The sequence below is a fragment of the Coturnix japonica genome, chromosome 3 (genome assembly GCF_001577835.2).
Source record: "Coturnix japonica isolate 7356 chromosome 3, Coturnix japonica 2.1, whole genome shotgun sequence".
Taxonomy (NCBI): Eukaryota; Metazoa; Chordata; class Aves; order Galliformes; family Phasianidae; genus Coturnix; species Coturnix japonica.
The window spans coordinates 18559737-18578126 of NC_029518.1; the positions used below are offsets into that span (position 1 = coordinate 18559737).

At 38.4% G+C, this 18390-nt stretch overlaps 1 protein-coding gene across 2 annotated transcripts in view; it reads left to right on the forward strand.

The window, feature by feature from the left end:
* Positions 1–18390, forward strand: part of PTPN14 (protein tyrosine phosphatase non-receptor type 14) — a 97038-nt gene that overhangs the window by 41772 nt on the left and 36876 nt on the right. For both annotated transcript variants that reach the window (XM_015857322.2, XM_015857324.2), the window contains exon 4: positions 16358–16455. In XM_015857322.2, coding sequence (XP_015712808.1) covers positions 16358–16455 — 98 coding nt within the window. The remainder of the gene's footprint in view (positions 1–16357; positions 16456–18390) is intronic.

An 18390-nucleotide genomic window follows, 5' to 3' on the forward strand; every position in this document is an offset into this window, starting at 1 on the left:
GAGCTCTGCTTGTGGAGTTCCTCTCACAGTGGTCAGGAGCTTTTTGTGGTTTTGCTGGTAACTTGCTATATATCACAAGCCAAACGTGGATGCACAAAATAAAGGTAGTACTGGTCTCATCCCTGTGTCCCTCAGTGGCAGAGGCACAGGGAACACCTGGCAGTATATGACATGCTGGGAGAGGAATTTAGTAGTAATCTAATAAGTAGTTAGTACTATCCTTCTGAGGTACAGTGTGAGAATGTCAGCTGACATGCTGAAGCAAAACACAAGTAGCAGCACTAACAACAGAGTGGCTGAGTTTGGAAGAAATCTCTTGAGCTCATCCTGTCCAACTCCTGTGCTCAGAGCTGGGTCAGCTGGAAGATGCTGCTTAGAGCTGGACTCCATTGGGTGTTTTGCATTGTCCTTAACAGAGCTTTTTCTAGCCCCTGCTCCTCTTTTTTTTCCCTACTTTATCTGCTCTGTCTGTTTTGTCTTGTGTTGAGACTCTCACTTGTACATAACTTCTGATCTTAGTACTGTCCCTTCTGAGATCCAAGTCACTCCAGCATCCCTTTGGCCTTAAGTCCTAGAATCCCACATGCACCCAGTCCTGGAGACATCTTCCAGTGGGAATTGTGAATTACAGCCTCATGATCATTTCCTAAGATATCAATAAAAGTTTGGCCATTTTATAATTACTATAATTTGAAAAATTATAGAAGAATTTTCTTTTTCCTTTTTTTTTTTTAAAAAAAAAAAAAAAAAGCAGATGAGATGAATTTGAAAAGCTTTTCAGTCTTGATGGAAGCCACAGAAGATGCCATTTGGGTGGGAATATGGGAGCTGGCACATTAGCAAAAGGAATTTTTCATAGAAAGCTCTCTCGGCTACTTAGATAACCTCTTTTTAGTCATCCAGCTGTTCTCAGAGTGAGTAGCCATCGCAGGTGGAGATGCTGCACATGTTTTTGGCATATTTAAGGCACCTGGGATTTGCATGCTATCTGATATAAAGCAGTCTTTGTGATGCCTTGTAGAGTAGATATTTGCATAGATTAGAAATATAAATCTGCCTTTTATTTTCTGCAAACTCCTCAGAGGGGACGTATCCTTTCAACCATTTATTTTAAAATAAAAAGTCTCTGTATAGTGTCTAGAGTAAACAAGAGTGCTTTCACTGTGCTTTTGTTCCAAAAACAGAGAACCCACACACTCTTATGGCTTTCTGAAAATGTGTGTGCAGTGCTGCTTTCTGTATTGCTATCAAACAATCCATGTCCAGTTATGGTGGGTTATCTCTTTTTCCTTACGTTTCCAAGGGAAAACTGAAGTTGTATTTTAGTTTTCACAATATCTTTCTTCACACGTGATACTCCTGTGAAAGAATGGATGTGTGCTTTGGTCTGCGTGTTTTTCTTTTTTGGAAGAAGCTTCCAGTCTCATAGCTAGTCATGTCTGTGCAAATGAGGTTTGCGCTGCTGCAGATTGGGGTATGCTGCTGCGAAAAGGAAGCAGTGATGTGGATGAGCAGGATATCCACGTGTGCAATAGTTAGATTTGATTTGTCTGTGTAGAAAGAGAATCCTGCAGAACGTACACTGTGCTGCATTGGGTGCTTGCCCTGACTTCAGCTCTGGGCTCTGTGTTGTACACAGAGAGCCGCTGCACAGCTTTTCAATGAAAGAAAGCCCTGAATATTTGGAAAGAGATGACTGCACCTGCATAGAAATGTTTGCAGGTGGAGAATTGGAGTCAGTGGCTGCCAGGCCTGTTTGTTGGAGGATCTGTGGAAAAATCAGCCTTAAACATCTCCTCCTTTAACTAAATGAATGTCTGTTTTGTCTTGTTTAATCACCTTAGCTCATTCAGCACCATTTTTAGCTGTTTAGGGGTGTGTTTTTGTGTTTATCTTTTAAGGAAATATTTTTTCACAGTCCCCCATCTTTCTCTTTCTGCAACTGCTCAATGATGACTTTAAAAACAAGTATTTTCCAAAACATACATAGCTACAGACCTTTATAACTGCGTGAGTTTTTACATCACTGGAGGATGAAACCAAGAGGAAAATATATGGTTTGTGACCACTTTGTATTTACAGGGGAAAAGGATTCTGCCAAATCCATTTTTATTTGTTAATTGAACTCTAGATTTCCTTTCCACTTCAGAGTTCACCCTGCCTGACTCTGTTAAAAATAAATAAATAAATCCTTTTTAAATGTCTCACCTACTTGTGCTTGTTTTTATGTGACTTTTTTTGAACAAACAAAAGCTGTGCATCTTCATATGTTGCTGGCTTTTAATATAAGTGCAGTCAGCTGGGTTTTTGCACCGGTTACTGCTATTTTTAAATGGTGCTTTTAATTGCTTGTTAAGGTTGGATAACACATCTTTATGTGCCCGTCTGGTTTTGTGGCAAGCTCGGTGGTGTGGAACTACTTTGACTGCTAGGGTTATAAACTGTATTAAACTGCTTTTCTCTCCGTGCTTGGTCACACTTCTAGCTTGTGGCACTCTGAGAAGTCTCTCTGTGTACCTCCCTGTTGATAGTAGTTGATTTGAGCATCAGAAGAAAACAGCACAGTGTGTACCATACAGTTCATTTGGGAAATCCCTGACTGTGCCTTCCTGAAGTGATGGGCTGGGATGAGTTGTGTGGCCATACTTGTTCATACACCTCTGATAGACCCTTAGGATTTTTTAATGGCGGTTATTCTTGGAAATTCAGTTACTGTGAAAAATAAATACATAAATACAAATGTATAGAGTGATATCATACAGGATGTCAGTACGGAGATGTGTGATTAAGTGTGATTACGGAGATTAAGTTGGATGGATAGGAAAATGAGTGAGAAGTGGGGGCATAGACTGTTTAAAAACAAAGGTCAGAGAAATGGTCTCTGACACCTGGAGAAATAAATCTGAGTTCAACAACCAGTGTTACTGTTGTAACTACTTCTGAAGTTTGGTTTTCAAGCAGAAGAAGCCTTACTGCTTTGCCCAAATTTTTCTCTTCCAAAAAATATCTGTTGCTTCAAGTTTACAGAGTACTTTGTCCAGTCATGGTTTAATAGTATGACTGCTGCATTAAGAAGATGGTGTCCAGGAGGAGGCTGTGTAGCTTCTAGAGAAGTAAATGCAACCAGTTTCCATTGTCCTCTTTTGTATGAAAAATGTCCTAATTCATGTGCAGGTACTGGTCACTATCATTCTATATGTTGACAGTGAACACATGTTTTTGTTTTAGAGCTGTCAATCAATGGACTGTAATTTTAAATTATCTTAATGAATTAAGACAATAATCACCGTACACAGTAGGCACCATGGTATAAGAAGGATGTAAAAGTATTAGGGAACATCCAAAGGAGGGCTGTGAGGATGGTCAAGGGCGTAGAGGGCGAGACATGAGGGGTGACTGAAGTCCTTGGGTTAGTTCAGTACAGAGCAGAGGAGCTGATGGAGGCCTCACGGAGGCTGCAGCTCCTCACTGGGAGCAGAGGGGCTGAGCTCTGCTCTGTGTGACAGCGACAGGGCCCAAGGGAGCGGCGTGGAGCTGTACCAGGGGAGGGGCAGCTGGGGGTTGGAGACAGGGTCTGCTCCAGAGGCTGGTGGGCATGGAACAGCCTGCCCAGGGCAGTGGGCATGGACCCCAGTGCTGGAGTGTTTGGGCAGTGCTCTCTGACATTGAGATTGAATGATGGGTGGTGCCGCGTGGAGGCTTGGAGATGAACATAATGATCCTTGTGCTTCCCTTCCAACTCGGGGTATCCTGCTTGTGTTGACAGCAGCCCTCATCCATCTCAGCTTCTGGTTGGAGAGCTCATGCAGCCAGATGTGCAGCTTTTCAGCTGCTGGATGAGCCATGGTTGGCCACCCAGGCTTAGGCAGTCTGGAACATTTCCATTTTGGTGCTCCTTTGATGGTTTTATTGTTTTAATTATTGGATTTTTTAAATATTAGTGGCTACTGCAGCATAAAAAAAAACCACACACATTAGGCTTGTAGTACACTTTGTAAACAACCTGATACTTAATAAGCCTTAATGATGTTTTTAGAGCACGACAGCAACAAATAACGTGCAGTGTTTGCTTGGACTCTTCTTGCATTCATATCATTATGTGTTGTTTTGCTTTTCGGTAATGTTCATATTTGAGGGGACCTGGGGTTTTTCTTTTGGCTTTGTATTTTACTGAAAGTTTAAGGTCTAACATAAAAATAAGACCTCCTTCAAGATTCAACATTAATTCCCTGTTTATAAAATAATTTGCTGAGGAGGGCAAACCCTTCTCCCTGCTGACTTTCTTCAGTGAATGGGGAGCTTGTTCTCTGTATGTTGATTATTGAAAGCTGAGCTCTTTGTGCCAGATATTTTAAGAAGCTGTTGATGCTTAGATTTAATCTATTACATTATATGGTGCTTTTAGACCAGAAAGTGAATGTGTTTTCATGTCTGTGGTTGTGCAGTACATATGTAGCAATTCTAAAAAAGCATTGCATAACTATAAATACAGTTTTGGATACTTCAGCCTGCATTCTTGCTTTAGTGTGTTTTGAAGGCAGTGGCTGTGATGGTTAGAAATGTTGTAACAGGAATATCTTGGCATTAGACAGTATCGCATTTTCATCTGATCATGAGGAAATAATACTTATTTTATGTTCTTGGGCTTAGTCACGTATTCTTACATATCTCTCCCCTGATGGAAACTGTTTGTATTAAATTTCAGTAGATCTGACACTTTTAAAGCACTCTAGGCTATTTACTGGGCCATTTATATGGCAGCAAATTATGTTTTGAGTTTTTAATTCTTAAATGACAGCATTTACAGATTGCCAGAGCTTCCTTGTTGGTTTTGTGTAGACCAGCTTGATTTCATCCATGCTATCTGAGTGGTGGAGGTATTCAAACAGCTTGCACTGAGTGCTGAGTTAAATTGTCTTTTCAGTGTTTCCCTTCTCAAACTACATCCAAGGGCTTGATTCTGAGTTGCAAGGTGTTTTTAGTCATGTCCACTGTTGGTATTAGCTGCAGCAAGCATATTTAGGACCTGGAAGCAATAAGCAAGAGGATGCAGTTCAGTTTTGTGGGTGTGTTGTTATGTTACGTCAGTATAAATGTCTTATATACAGGCGTTCATCTGAACTGGTATTTAGCACAAGACAAAGGACGTAGTTTGTCATAGCATGGAATAAATTCAAGAATTAATTGGCTAGTCTAAAAATAGTATATATTTCAATACACTTTTATGAAAGTAAACAAGCCAGTGGAGTTCTAGTTTCAAACAAGTGACATGCTGGTACTAGAACTGTTTCCTTTTGCTTCCTTAATGATGGAGAAGAAATTCTTATTGCTCATAAAGTAAAAAGAACATTTACATGAAATGAAACAGCTTTAAAATACAGGCCAAATTCTACATGGTTACTTATTAAAAAGGACAGCTTATCATCCATTTCACTTGTGATTGCCCTACTAAGGCTCTGCCCAACTTTTCAGAGCCTGGTTCTGACCTCTGCATTGATGACTTACACAAAATATCATCTCTGAGAAAAGAATGGCTTGTTTTTAACCAATCTGTCATTGCTGGACAGAAGAAGGGAATGTGTTAGTTCAGTGAATAGCTGTTTTTATTTTCTCAGTTGTAGCTTAAGGGGAGAATCTTGAGAATTTTATACTGAGAATGGCTGGGGTGTCTACTGTAATAGAGCAATTTTGCTTCTCCCTCTTTAAGAAAAAAAAATAAAAAGTAAGAGGGATTCTATTTAATCCTTTGGTTTAAGAGAAATTGGATAGGAGAAGTGGAAAAATGGAGAACACTTCTTATCCCCAGATGCTTGAGTCACAGAAGTGCCCATAAGCCTTTATGTATATCCTCAAATTAAGATGAAAGAAAGCATCCTCTTCTAATCCATGAACTATGCAGCTCACTGCCTTTGTCATTTAAACTATTGCAAAGTGCTTGACTGTCTTTTTCCTACTTAAGGTGTAATAGCAATGCATAGCATTGTGAAATGGGTCTGCCCATTCATTAAGTAGCACAGTATACACAGTGCATATCTTAGTGTACCTTACGGGCTGGTGTGCTGATTTTGACTTGTCTCCCAGGGCAGCTTAAGGCACTGGTTTAGACAAATGAACTGTTACCTAGTCTGGGGCTAATATCCTGTTATCATTCTACATGCTGCAGTAGCAATGAGTTGTACTTTCTTTAGTGAAGTGCAGACTGCCAGAGGATGTTTTATGTGAGTCTCTGTGATGCAGTCTGGTTCTTCGGTAATCATGCATCTTCTCTCAAAGAGCCTCAGGAATAAAGGTTGCTCCAGAATTCCTGTGTAATCAGAGGGAAGAAAAGGGCATTTCCAGAGCATGATTCAGGATTCTTCTGCTGTGGATCACTTTCCTCAGGTGATTCATCCTTTCTCTGCTGCTTGTGTCAAAAAGGGAACTGCAGCTTACTGGTCTTCTGCTAATGAGCCTCAGGTAGATGTCTGAAATTTGGCTACAGTGTCAGAAGGAGTCGTTTGGGCAAGCAACTTTAAGCTAAGTGACCCTTGCTTTTGATTGGGGTTATTATTCTTTAAAATTCAAGACTTCTCTCGACAGTGGAAATGTTGATTATAGAAGTGCTGCAAGTCTTCAGTCAAATTTATTGAACTTTGGCCATCCTACAGGCTGGAGGGAGCAAATGTTATGTTCCTTCCCTATTGCTGAGATGCAACATGTTTGAAATACACCCTTTTTTTCAGGGAACTGAATAGCTTTTAATATTTTTTCCCTTATTGGCGGAATAGAAAGCTGAAAGATGTCAGTACAATCCGGAAGACTCTGAGTGTGTTTAAAAGAAGCATTTGTGTGGAGGCCCTTATGCAGCTGAAAATCTCAAAAAGAATTTGGCAGAAGTCTTGGTGTCAGAAGATGGCACATTCCTGTGCAGTGAAATGTTTACTGGTTCCCTGTTTTATCTTTGGCAGCTGCTTTTGCATTTGATATCTTCAGCTGTTTTGAAGCTTTTAAAAAGAATAATTATTCATTTCATGAAATGAATCTACTTTATCCAACCAACAGGGCAATGATTCATATACTTCTTTGGCAACATTGCCCATTGTTATCAGAGCTGCATTTGCTTTTGCAGGATTGCGTTTACTCCTGTTAGAGGGAAGTTCCAACACCTTCATGGGCCGTCATTTTATTGCATGGTTTTCTGATGTGCAGAGTGGCTGTTCAACTGTTCCTGTGGAAACCCTACAGTCATCAGTCTTTGGGAAAGGGAAACAACCTGAGTTTTTATGTTTTCTGCAGATTGTGAACCCTAACATTAGATGCTTCAGTAATGGCTTCTCAGGAATGATCTACAGTACTGCAGGCCCAACACCCAGGCAGCAACTTCACTGCATTTCATTTCACTGTTTTCTTATTACTGGAGATATATATAATGTAATAAATGAACTGGATTTTAGTTCCATACAAAGTAAAATTCTCCTAAATACAGTAGATCTTTATTTGAATGTTGCATTACATGGGATGGGAATACTACCTGAAGGTTTTATTAATTTTTGTTGTTGTTGTTGTTTGTTTGAGTTCCATAAATCCACAAACTTTCCCTCCAGACTAGCACAGCCTTTAAATAAAGTTCAGACTAAGCCCGTGATCTGTAAGTTCCCATGTATCCTCTTTCTATTTGAATGGAGTAACACCTGAGTATACTTGTATACTGTTCTGCTCTACAAAGCTTTTGTGATATGCTTCTGTGTGCTTACATATGAGACAAGATTTGAGAGGGATGGAATATGTTGTAATTACTCCAACTGCTATAAACAAGGAGGGAAGTATATGGGACACATATAACTTTTCATGGTGTTTTTGTTTGTGTGTGTGTGTGTGTGTGTCTGGAGAATAATTTAGTCATGCTTCTACTTAAACCAATTTAAAAAAACACTTATCTATTTATTTTCAGTATTGTAGACTATGAGCTAGTGTACACATATGTTTAGTTAACTCACCACATTTTTTTGTGTGTGATATTCTAACCTGCTTGGCCATTAACCTGGCTGGCTACCAGGAGAATGTTCAAACTGTTGACTCATATTGCTTCCATATGCAACTTAAACCACCTTTTCCCACAGTGGAGACAGCTTGAAGGTTAGCTGCGTATACTCTTCAGGGTACAGAACAGCATGTTTTGAACTGAGTCAACACATGTGAGTAATATGAAATAAATCAAAGCTATTATTAACATTTTTGTCTAATCTCATTTTTGCTGAAATTTTGCTGGGTCTCAAAATCGGAAAACAACAAGAGGGTGTTTTTGTGCTTTGCTTCCTGAGGGAGGATCCTGTGTGGAAGTGGAGGAGATCGTGTTCATAAGTAGGTGAGGGTAGAGGCAGCAGTTTTTAGACCAATAAACAAAACAAAAACTGTAAAGTACTTGTGGTGGGGGGTTTTTTTTTGTTTTTTGTTTTGTTTTGTTTTTTTTTTCTTTCATGCAGACTGCACAAAAAGGGTGAAGGAAGTCTAGCATGAGATGATTTCTCTCATAGGCTTTGATAATCACTCTAGTTGTGGAGCCAATTGATGGAGAAGAGATCTGGGTTTAGTTCTAGCATTACCACTGTTAAGGAAGGTTGCATCTTTTTCTTACCTTTAATGTGCTTACTATGTTGGGTTTGTAGTTTCTTTTTGTTCTTTTGTTTGAAGTGGGCTGGGCTGCAAGAATGAAAATACTGATCATCAAATGCAGCCTTTAAGAGTTATAAGAAAAGAAACAAACAGTGCATTGCTGCAGTTGGTTTGTAGGGTAATTGAGCTGACTGAATTGGTTCCATTTTGTTTTTTGATCATTTAAGAAAAAAACAGCTGAGAGCAAGCATCTCCCATACTGTGGCCAAATGCATCTGCCTCATTTCAGGAGGCACAAACGTGTAGTTAACTATGTGAGTATTTTGAAGTCAATGGGACTGCCATGTTGAACAATAAAACTATTTTAACATGTGCTAAAAAATCCACACAGATGGATGTGTGGCATATTACTTACAAATAAATATGGCTAATGAACTCTTCGCTCCCAGATATTTTAGTCTAGTGTTTCCATGTCATCTTTATGTTTTTATTGAATGTCGTTTTTCAGCTGAAAATTTTGCCATTTTTGCAGTTCTCCTCTGGCCTTTATAAAGGTGAATGATCTGATGGTGTTACCAGGGTCTGGCTTTGTTGGACTCTAACTTGAAGGGAGCATACTTAGCCTTTGCTGAGAGATGGGACTTGTAAAGCGAGAGAATATGGCTTCCCACATTTTTTACTCTAAACGGCATGTTGGAGTTTTCTACTGTATAATTCTTCAGGTATTTGGATTAACCCTGATAAAATTATAGGTGGTTGTGAGGGAGTTTATTGTGCTTATAAATTGTAGTGGGGCTCCCTGTAATTTGTTATAATTAATTCAAGAGTTCAAGGGCAGAAAATCAGGATCAGGTTGTGGCATGCCTTCCTTTCTTGCTAAAGCATGCTATTACTAGCCTTCTTATTTAAGGTTTGGCTTCATATTTGTGGGCTTATTTGAACTCAGAGTATCAAAAAAATATAATATGCTGTTTTTCAAAACAGAATAGAACCTAGGACAGAGGATGGATCTGTTGCAGCTGGGGGTTCCTTTTTAAATATAGAGAAATAGGTGGATACCAAAAAGTTGCATCTGCTGGCTAAGCCTTTCAAGGAAGGAGTACGTGTGTTGGAAGGCTCGTGTCATGTCTGCAGGCCTTAACAGGGACTGGATGCATGTAAGTGCTTGTGGTCTATTAAAAAAAAAAAAAAGCAGGATAAACAAAACACTTACAAACCATTTCTTTAAAATCCAAACTCCCTTCTCACAATGGTCATATCACTGAGACAGGACGTGGTGCTAGTGGCTGCAGACAGAAGGTGTCTGCAGAAAGGCAGGGTCTGCAAGAAGCAGCGTGGTACCTCATGGTTCTGCTTTGTCCCCCAGCTCCAGCCTAGGGAGAGGGAAACTCCAGCAATGGACAAACCTCCAAATTTGTTCAGTCTTCTGCTGCCAGTAAGAATGCTTAATAGGATAGTAACACATGTGCCACATCTCCACATTTTCTGAGCACCTCCATGGATGGTGACTCTATCTCCTCCCTGGGCAGTCTATGCCACTGCCTCACCGCTCTTTCCAAGATATGTTTCCTAATGTGCAACCTGAACCTCCCCTGGAGCAATCCTCTTATCCTATCACAGTTACCTGGGAGAAGAGGCCAACCTCCATCTCACTACAACCTCCTTTCAGGTCACTGTAGAGAGCAATAACCTCTCCTGAACCTCCTCTTCTCCAGATTGAACAATCCCAGTTCCCTCAGCCACTCTGCTCACAGTGCAAGGAAGTTTATTATTTGCCTCTATGCTTGCAAATTGCATGTCAAAACAAATGGAAATGTCTGTCATTGTAAAATTAGCCTGTCTTATCCAAATTCTTCTTTTCTTCCATTTAGCTGTAAACTCTTGCTTTTAAAATGAGACTGAGAGATGAGGGGGTAGATAAGAACTGTGTTTTGATCGTGATGAGGGGATAGATACGAATTGTGTTATCTGTCCTCCTTTTTCAGTTGTACAAAGACATAAAAAAAATGATGCTAACCCAGCATTGTTCTAACTTAATTGGAAGGGGAAAAGGAATGACACTAGTCTTTCCATATGTTTAAATTTTAGTTTCCGTCATCTTTTCCACCCAGCTGCTGAAGGAAACCAGGATGTAGGAAGGTTGGATGCTGTTTCTGAACAATCTAGTTTCTCAGTTACCTGATGCTAACCTTTATCTACTTTCTAGGGTTGTTTGATCAAGGAGTTCTTATCCTAAAAACTGTCTGTTATGATTGTTTATACTGTTGGCATTGATAGTTTGCACTTCTGAAGGAATATCCTCCTGTGTGTGTGACAAAGACTCCTTTTGTCTCCTCTTTTTCTGGCAAAGCTACTGGTCTTTCTGAAGATCTGCTGCAGGGTGTGGCAGACTTGTTTTCAGTAATATCCTTCCAAAAATATTGCTCTTTTGTAGTGGAGCACAGCCCTGTTTTTTCTTTATATTTCATAAATCCCAGATAAATGGCTATTGTCTAGTGCTGTGAAATATCAGGCTTCCGCTGGGAGATAAATGGATGAAATTCCAGAGGAGCAAGCTAGAGATGGTGTTTATCAACACCATCTAAGTTTTCTTTAGAAAGGCAAAGACAAGACCGTAGCACTGCATTACTGTCAATGACATCATCAATGTATGTATATCTTTTTTTTTTAAATGCCTTTAGATTAAGATGTGCTGATGGAATCTTTACTTCCAAATGTGTTTCAGCCTGTTCGAGCCCAGAAATCAAAACACCAACTTTGCCAACATACTAAACGTTGTATCTGAAGAGACCAATCTTATCTACCTGCTCTTCCTTATTGCCATATAAAATGCAGCTCAATTTTGGAGTAAATTTTGTCTCGGTATTGAGTGACTTGCACCATATAAGCAGTATCCAGTAAGCAGCATTCTTGACTGAGACTTAGGAACAAAATCTAACTTTCCCAAATCTGCCTTGTTTTCCTGTCTGAGTTACTTCACCAGTCACATGCCTCAGATTCTATTCATGAAATAAGGCTACTTCTGTTTAAAGCATGTTTTTCTCAGATAAGCAATCAGGAAGAGTTAAATATTTTCGTTTTCTCAAATGTGAAATAAATAAAAACAATATTTTTGTCTTTATCAAATAATTCCTTTGCTTCCACGTTGAATAGCTGTAATCTGACTCATCTAGCTCAAAGGCTGAGAAAGTTTGAAAGACCACATGCTTAAAATAAAAAGAATGAATTTCTTTTAAAAACGTAGCATGTACTTTTCTGTGGAATCCTGTTGCTACTTAAGCCAAGATCATGGCACGTTTTGGGGGGTAAAAAGAATAAAAGACTCACAAATATCAAAGCTAATGCTTAAAATAATTCTAGTACATGATAAAAGCCCTCTGTTCATGAGAAATTGCTTTCCCTGTGGGCAGATAATTGCATAACTGTAGGTTGCATAGTCTCTGTTCAGAAGAATATTACCATTCTGAGGTAAACCTAAATAACCCGTGTCAGGCTGTTGTTGTGATTCAATGAGAATTTTATTGTGTCCCTAATTTTTGAAGATCATCTTGTACTCAAATAGATTTATTATTTTTATTATTATTTCCATTTGATTTTATTTTTTAGAGTTGGAAGAGAGCTGAAACACTTGTGGGCCAATCTTTTTCTCCTTTCAGTCTTGAAGGCTTTGTAATTTGGGCATATGAATTTAGTAAAGCAGTTCTCTCTTCTTCCAGAAATGAAGTTGAGCTACATAGCTGTGCAGTTATCCAAGAGATAGGCTTGATGCCAAAATGGTACCTAATGAGTTATAAAAAAGTCAAGCCAGTAATTGCATCATTAGGAACAATTTTAAAGGAGTTGTACCTCTTGGATAACTAATGTTTTCAGGTGCTTTTATGTATTTTAACATGCACTTATGATAACAAGTTACTGGTATTGAAACTAACACATTTGTACTGACTTGAAGTTTCTAGGGAAACACATTGACTGATTAAAAAAAAAAAAAAAACAGTTTTGAAAAGTCTTTGATGCTGTTGAGGAGACATTGTGCATTTCCCCAATCCTTCCTGTCCCTGAGAAAGTAAAAGTAAAAGCAGGGAATGACAGCAAAGATCTAGACTGATCAGTACAGCATTTAGACAGTACTAATCCTTCTTGTAGATAGATTTTAAAAACCTTCATCAGTAAGCATTTTTTATCCTGTTTCTGTATGTTTTCAGTCAGAGTTGGATATTGATTGATAGGTCTGATAATGGGTAGTTATTTGATGAAATATCTACCCAGTGACTCTTTGTAGAAGTTAACAGTAGGAAAACTGAAGATACGGTGCACCAACATAATTACTCTGCAAAATTAACCCATACTCTTGCTTTTTTAAACCACCCTTAAATATCTCCATGCAGTTCTGACTACCAGTGTTGGTTGGGCCAGGTTCTGCATGATGGCCTGTATTTTGGAAGTATTCCTTATTGAAGAGATTGTAAATCAAAGACATTGAGTTACTTTCTGCATACTTAGAAGAGCAGCAGAAATAATATATTGGGTAATCAGTGGTGATTGATCAGTACAGGGAAGTCAGTGACATTCTACAGACACCCATGTTGTTTTTTGAAGTGAGAGCAGAACAGGAAACTTGGTCTTGGGAGGTCTTTGTGGAATTGTATGGGCAAATGGAGTTTCCATAGGTTTACACAGCTGCAGCTGAGTCATAATGTGGGTATTGTAATTACATTTCAAAACGTTACCCTTATCTCCTGCTTCTAGGGGTTTTAACCCTCTGACGTGTTATGTATTGCTAAAATGCAGATGTTGATTCTGGAATACAAATGTTCTCATAACTGTCCAGTTTACTTTAGAAAAAGTGCACTTTTCAATGCAATAGATGCAAATGTACTCTTTGTGTATTGGTTAAATAGAGTTGTGGGAAATGATACCCTTATAATTATGGCTTTGTTCAGACGTGTTGTCCACTCCCATTCCCTTTGGAAATAGCTACGGGCTGGCAAACTGTAGTAGCCTTCATTATATTGAATACACAAAGGCTCTGCTAAAAACTGTTAACCCAAAATGAGCATTAAAGGTGAGAGATTTCAGCTGTCAGTCCATTTGGCTGTGGTGGTCTCTCTTCTTCCCTGTGCTCCCATAGTATCCCAGGCTGACTTTGTGTGTAAAGCTTTGTAAGTTTTAATTTTGAATTTGTTGCCTCTTATTAATTGGGAGTAAAGTTTGTAAACTTCCCTTTTGTTCAGTTTCCATATGCTTTCCTAGTTCAACCACTTAATAAGAGGCTTATGAAATGCATGTTTTTATGTGCTGTTCTGGAACAGCTTTCCTCAGTGAATGTATAGCCAAATCATTTTTCAAATGTTTAACTGCTTTCAAATTGTAGAGATACTTTAGCAACTCAAGCAAAGAGCATTCTCAGCTATAGCATAGTTATAAAATAACAGTGTTTAAAATAATTTCAGATGAAGGTGCCTCAAATCCTAGATAGAACATGGGCTAATTTCAGCTCCCTGTTGACTGGGCAGAAGGCCTGACCACAGTTTTGCAGAACAACTGAGTCATGAATCTGTGGCTCCTCGAGCTATTATGGCCTTTGAGTAGAACTTCCTTCAGGGCATTCAGTAACAGCTCAGCTCTACCTCTTCCTGGGCAGTCGAATTAGTGACTCCAGTTCATGCTTTATGTGACCACGGTGTATTAATAACAGATCCTAGTATTTTGTTCTACTACAGTGTTGGTAAAAGCAATGCTGTACCATAATATTGTAGAATATTGCTGTTAGGATTTTTGATCATGACTTGTATCACACTCAAGTTTGCACACCTTCAAGTGGGCATTTTTTCCGTGAAGTAAGTGCTAAGTGATTTCTTAAAGCATTTTTCTGAACTCTTGTCTAAAATTGCTGGCATAGCAATCATGGAATCATGGCTTCACGAAAGCTGGTGATACTCTTGACTTTTATAGAGCTGGGATGTTGTGGTAGGATTTTACATTATTTTGACTTCTGTGTAGTCTTTTAACTTTGTGTCTGTTTTAGTAATAGTTCTAACTATACAGAGCTTTAAGGAACATGGAGGATTTTCCTTCTGTTCTGGCAGACTAGAATGTGCAACTCATGCATACATATGTACCAGTGCCATAAATAGCGTGCTTCAGGATTACAGGTCTTTAAGATCAGATTCAGCAAACATTTACTCACCTACATACTTGACAAAGCAGTTTACATCAGGCTTGTATGAAAGCGTGTGTATTTTCAGAATTTAGAGTTAGTCATTGCAAAGAACTGCAAACAAGCTGACTTGTCTCTTGCACTGGGTAAGTGTGAAGCCTGAGGCTGAAGCACAGGTGTCATGCTGAGCAGCAGTATGATTTTACATTGCCTCTCTCCATCATATTTCAAAATCGGCCAAAGATGTAACCTTTATGATACTGTGAAAGCTATGTCTAAGCACTTCTGGTGAATATTTTCTTTCCTTTTTGACAATGTTATTCTTCTTTCTGGGGGAAGTGAGAGGGAAGAGGAAACCTAAAAATGAGCAACCTGGCAATTAAGTGCACATAAAATCTGTGAACTCAAAAGGGATCTTTTCAGACATTAAAATACATCTACAGGCCTTTCATTGAGAGATTTGCACTGCTTATAGCTGCTTATGGTGCTGCTACCTTGAGTACAGGTCTGTTCAGAGCTTTGGTGCTGTCTAGTGGCAAGTTACTGCATCTCACATTGCTGACAGAAGAATTAACTGAGGAAGAGTGTAAAATGCTGTATTTGATTAATACCCCTCAAAGAATGGCTTGGGTTGTGCTTGTTTTTAAGCATGTAGGTTTTTTTCTAATGCCTACGCAGAGTTAAGTGGTAATGTGTAGTTAAGATAGTGACACAGGTGATGTTTGAGTGGTTCTTCATTGCAGACAAGTTAATTGACTTGGTACCAGGAAGGTGACTTATGTGCCTGAAATCATTAAGACGAGAACTGTTTATATTCTATTCCCAAAGGTTCAAACTTAAGATCAAATGTGGTGTGCTGGTTGCAGCTGAGTCCAGTCAGGCATTTATTGCCTTAACTCTTCTTCTCTGCTGTTCCTTTTCAGAGGTCACAGGCTCTGAGGCTTGTTGGTATCCTTCTGTATGACATCTTTCTTAATCCAGATTTGACAGAGTGATCTGGTTTTGTTCAAGTCATTATATTTTAAATCTATTCTGTTTGAGGGGATGCAATTGTGGCTGTAATTTTCTCAGCTGCATGTCTTGTCCCTTGCTGATTTTAGTGCCTGTGCAACACAGGTAATTCAAGCAAACATGTAATTGTTGCCTACAGATTAAAATGTTGTGGCTTGTTAATGAAATTGTCTTCACTGGACTTTAACTTGATATTCTATCAAAATGGTGATAGTTGAGTAAAAAACATAAGTAAGTGATGGAAGAGCCTCTTTGTGAGTTGTAGAACACTTGGTCTCTTCTAACTTGTACAGAATTTATAGAGGATGCCGTCCCTGCAGATATCCCTCTTCTGTGTGGTCAAAAACATGTAGCACAAACTAGAACATCTTATTTTCCTTTTCATACACCTGGAAACATTGCACGTGTAGAGATCATTTTAATTTATTTTGCTGTGTATGTTATTGATGATGTGGAGCTTCTTATATCGGGCACTGACTGTTGTTCAGCTGCCTGACATATTTGAAGTGAGTTTTTCTTGCTTTCAGTAGTCTCTTGCTCTGTAGAAGCTGTATATACACACTGCCCTTTTGGTTTGTCCTCTTTTCTGGTTTGTAGATATCAGTATTACCTACAAGTGAAAAAGGACATTCTTGATGGCCGATTGCGTTCATCATTGGAGCAGGGAATTCGACTAGCTGGTTTAGCAGTGCAAGGTAAGATGATGTGATCTGCTTGCCATTTTCCTACTAGGATATTTTGGGTTGTTCTAGATGTTGACTGGCAGTAACTAGGGCAACGTATGATTCCTATTCACAACAGCCAGGTTTTTCTACATATTTACAAATGCGTAGGTGGACTACTGTTGATGAAATGCTTGTACCCTTAGGGAGGGAATGGCGGACCACATCACAATCTGCAACTTTCTTTTTTCTGAAAGCCGTGTTAGTGAATTTGAACTAGACTCCAGTTCTAGTTCCAGCCACAAAGTACTTTACGGTAATGAATTTGCTTCACATTCTCTGGTTTAAATGGAATTACATCAAAGAGCATAAGAGCAGTTTTAATTTTACCTTTAATTAAAAACTCATTTTGCTGTGTAGCGCTATCTGCAATATGAAAGAACACATGACCATAATTGTTACATGAATTATAAATTAATAAACTGCTTTTTATTCTAAGCCTCCTAAGGACATCAATAAAAGTAAGATCATGCATGTACCTGGATAAAGAAGGAAGCCCTGTGTTTGTAGAAAGTGTGTTTCTGATCTATCCGTGACTATCAGAACTCAAAGTACAATTCCAACAATGATGCACTCGACACTGCATCTCTGTGTGGACAGGGACGAGGACATACATATGATAACAAATGAGAAGATCTGATTTTTGAAACTTACAGGTTCTGTGGTACATCATGCCTGGTAAAATTTTTATATCTGAGAATCTGATTCTTAAAATACAGTTGTTTAAAATATAGAATTTTCAGGAAGTTCTAAATGAAGACAAACAATGTTCATTTTTTTCATTTTGAGAAAGCTTTGTATTTGCAGGAGTGCCAGAGCAGCCATGATCTACTTCTTGCTGTCATTAATAGTTTTTAAGATGCTTTGCAACTGCCTTGAAGAATAGGTTTTCAAAGGTGTTAATCATTGTGCTCATTCCTGACATTGAGGAACAGTAGATACAAATGAAATCTCATGTCAATAGTTTGTATCTGTACCAGCTTCCTTGAATGTGTTTGAGAAATGTATCAGCAACCACTTTTATTTAAATAGTCTGAAATTGTACTGTAAAATAGCAGTAGCTTAAAAATAACGCTAATTCTGATTAAGGGTAGTGTTAATATGATTCTTATAGGGCAGTTGTTCTGTTGTAGTATTTTTTTGCTTGGCTAAAACTTGAAGGAAAACTGTTTCCTGTTATATCTTCTTATGTTTTATGAATAATGGAAAAGATGTATACAAGACTCTACTCTAAATCTTGCCATATGAGAAAATTAAGCTTTGAGAGTATAAACATTAATGATAAATAGGTAGCAAATATGTTTCTCTGGTTGTGTGTTTCTTGAAGATTTTGCTGACTTTGGGAGCCAATGTGTAACATTTTGCAGTAGTCGTTGTTACCCTGAATTATCAATGTAATCTATAGTGTTTCAAAGACCACTGCATCAAGATCTTGCACTTAATCTTATTTGCTTTATTCGTGACCTTGTATTTCTCCCTTTTGTCCTTTTCATGTGAAGCAACCAAAGATATTTGAAATACTTCTTTTAAACTTGCAGTCTGTTTCATGTCCATTTTGATTTCTTTCTGTTTATGTTAAAACATAACTCTGAGGTGAAAACAAAATGAAACTGCATTTTTGGCATCCTGCAATACATGAAGCTGTCTAGAAGCTTTGAAAGAATGTTTAGCTAATGTGATTTATGGTGGGGATTTCCACCTTCCATAATATAAGAATCTTGTAGATGGCGTTTGATCCCCTTCAGTTAATATAAAATAAAAACCTCCCGGCAAGATATTCTTTTGATATAAGTTGTTGTGTTTTTAACAGATATATATTCTTATTTATTTGTTCATTTATTTATTTATTTTTAAGTAGTTTAGCCTTTAGGAAGCATTTTCTACAGTTTTGAAACTCTGTTGGTTGTT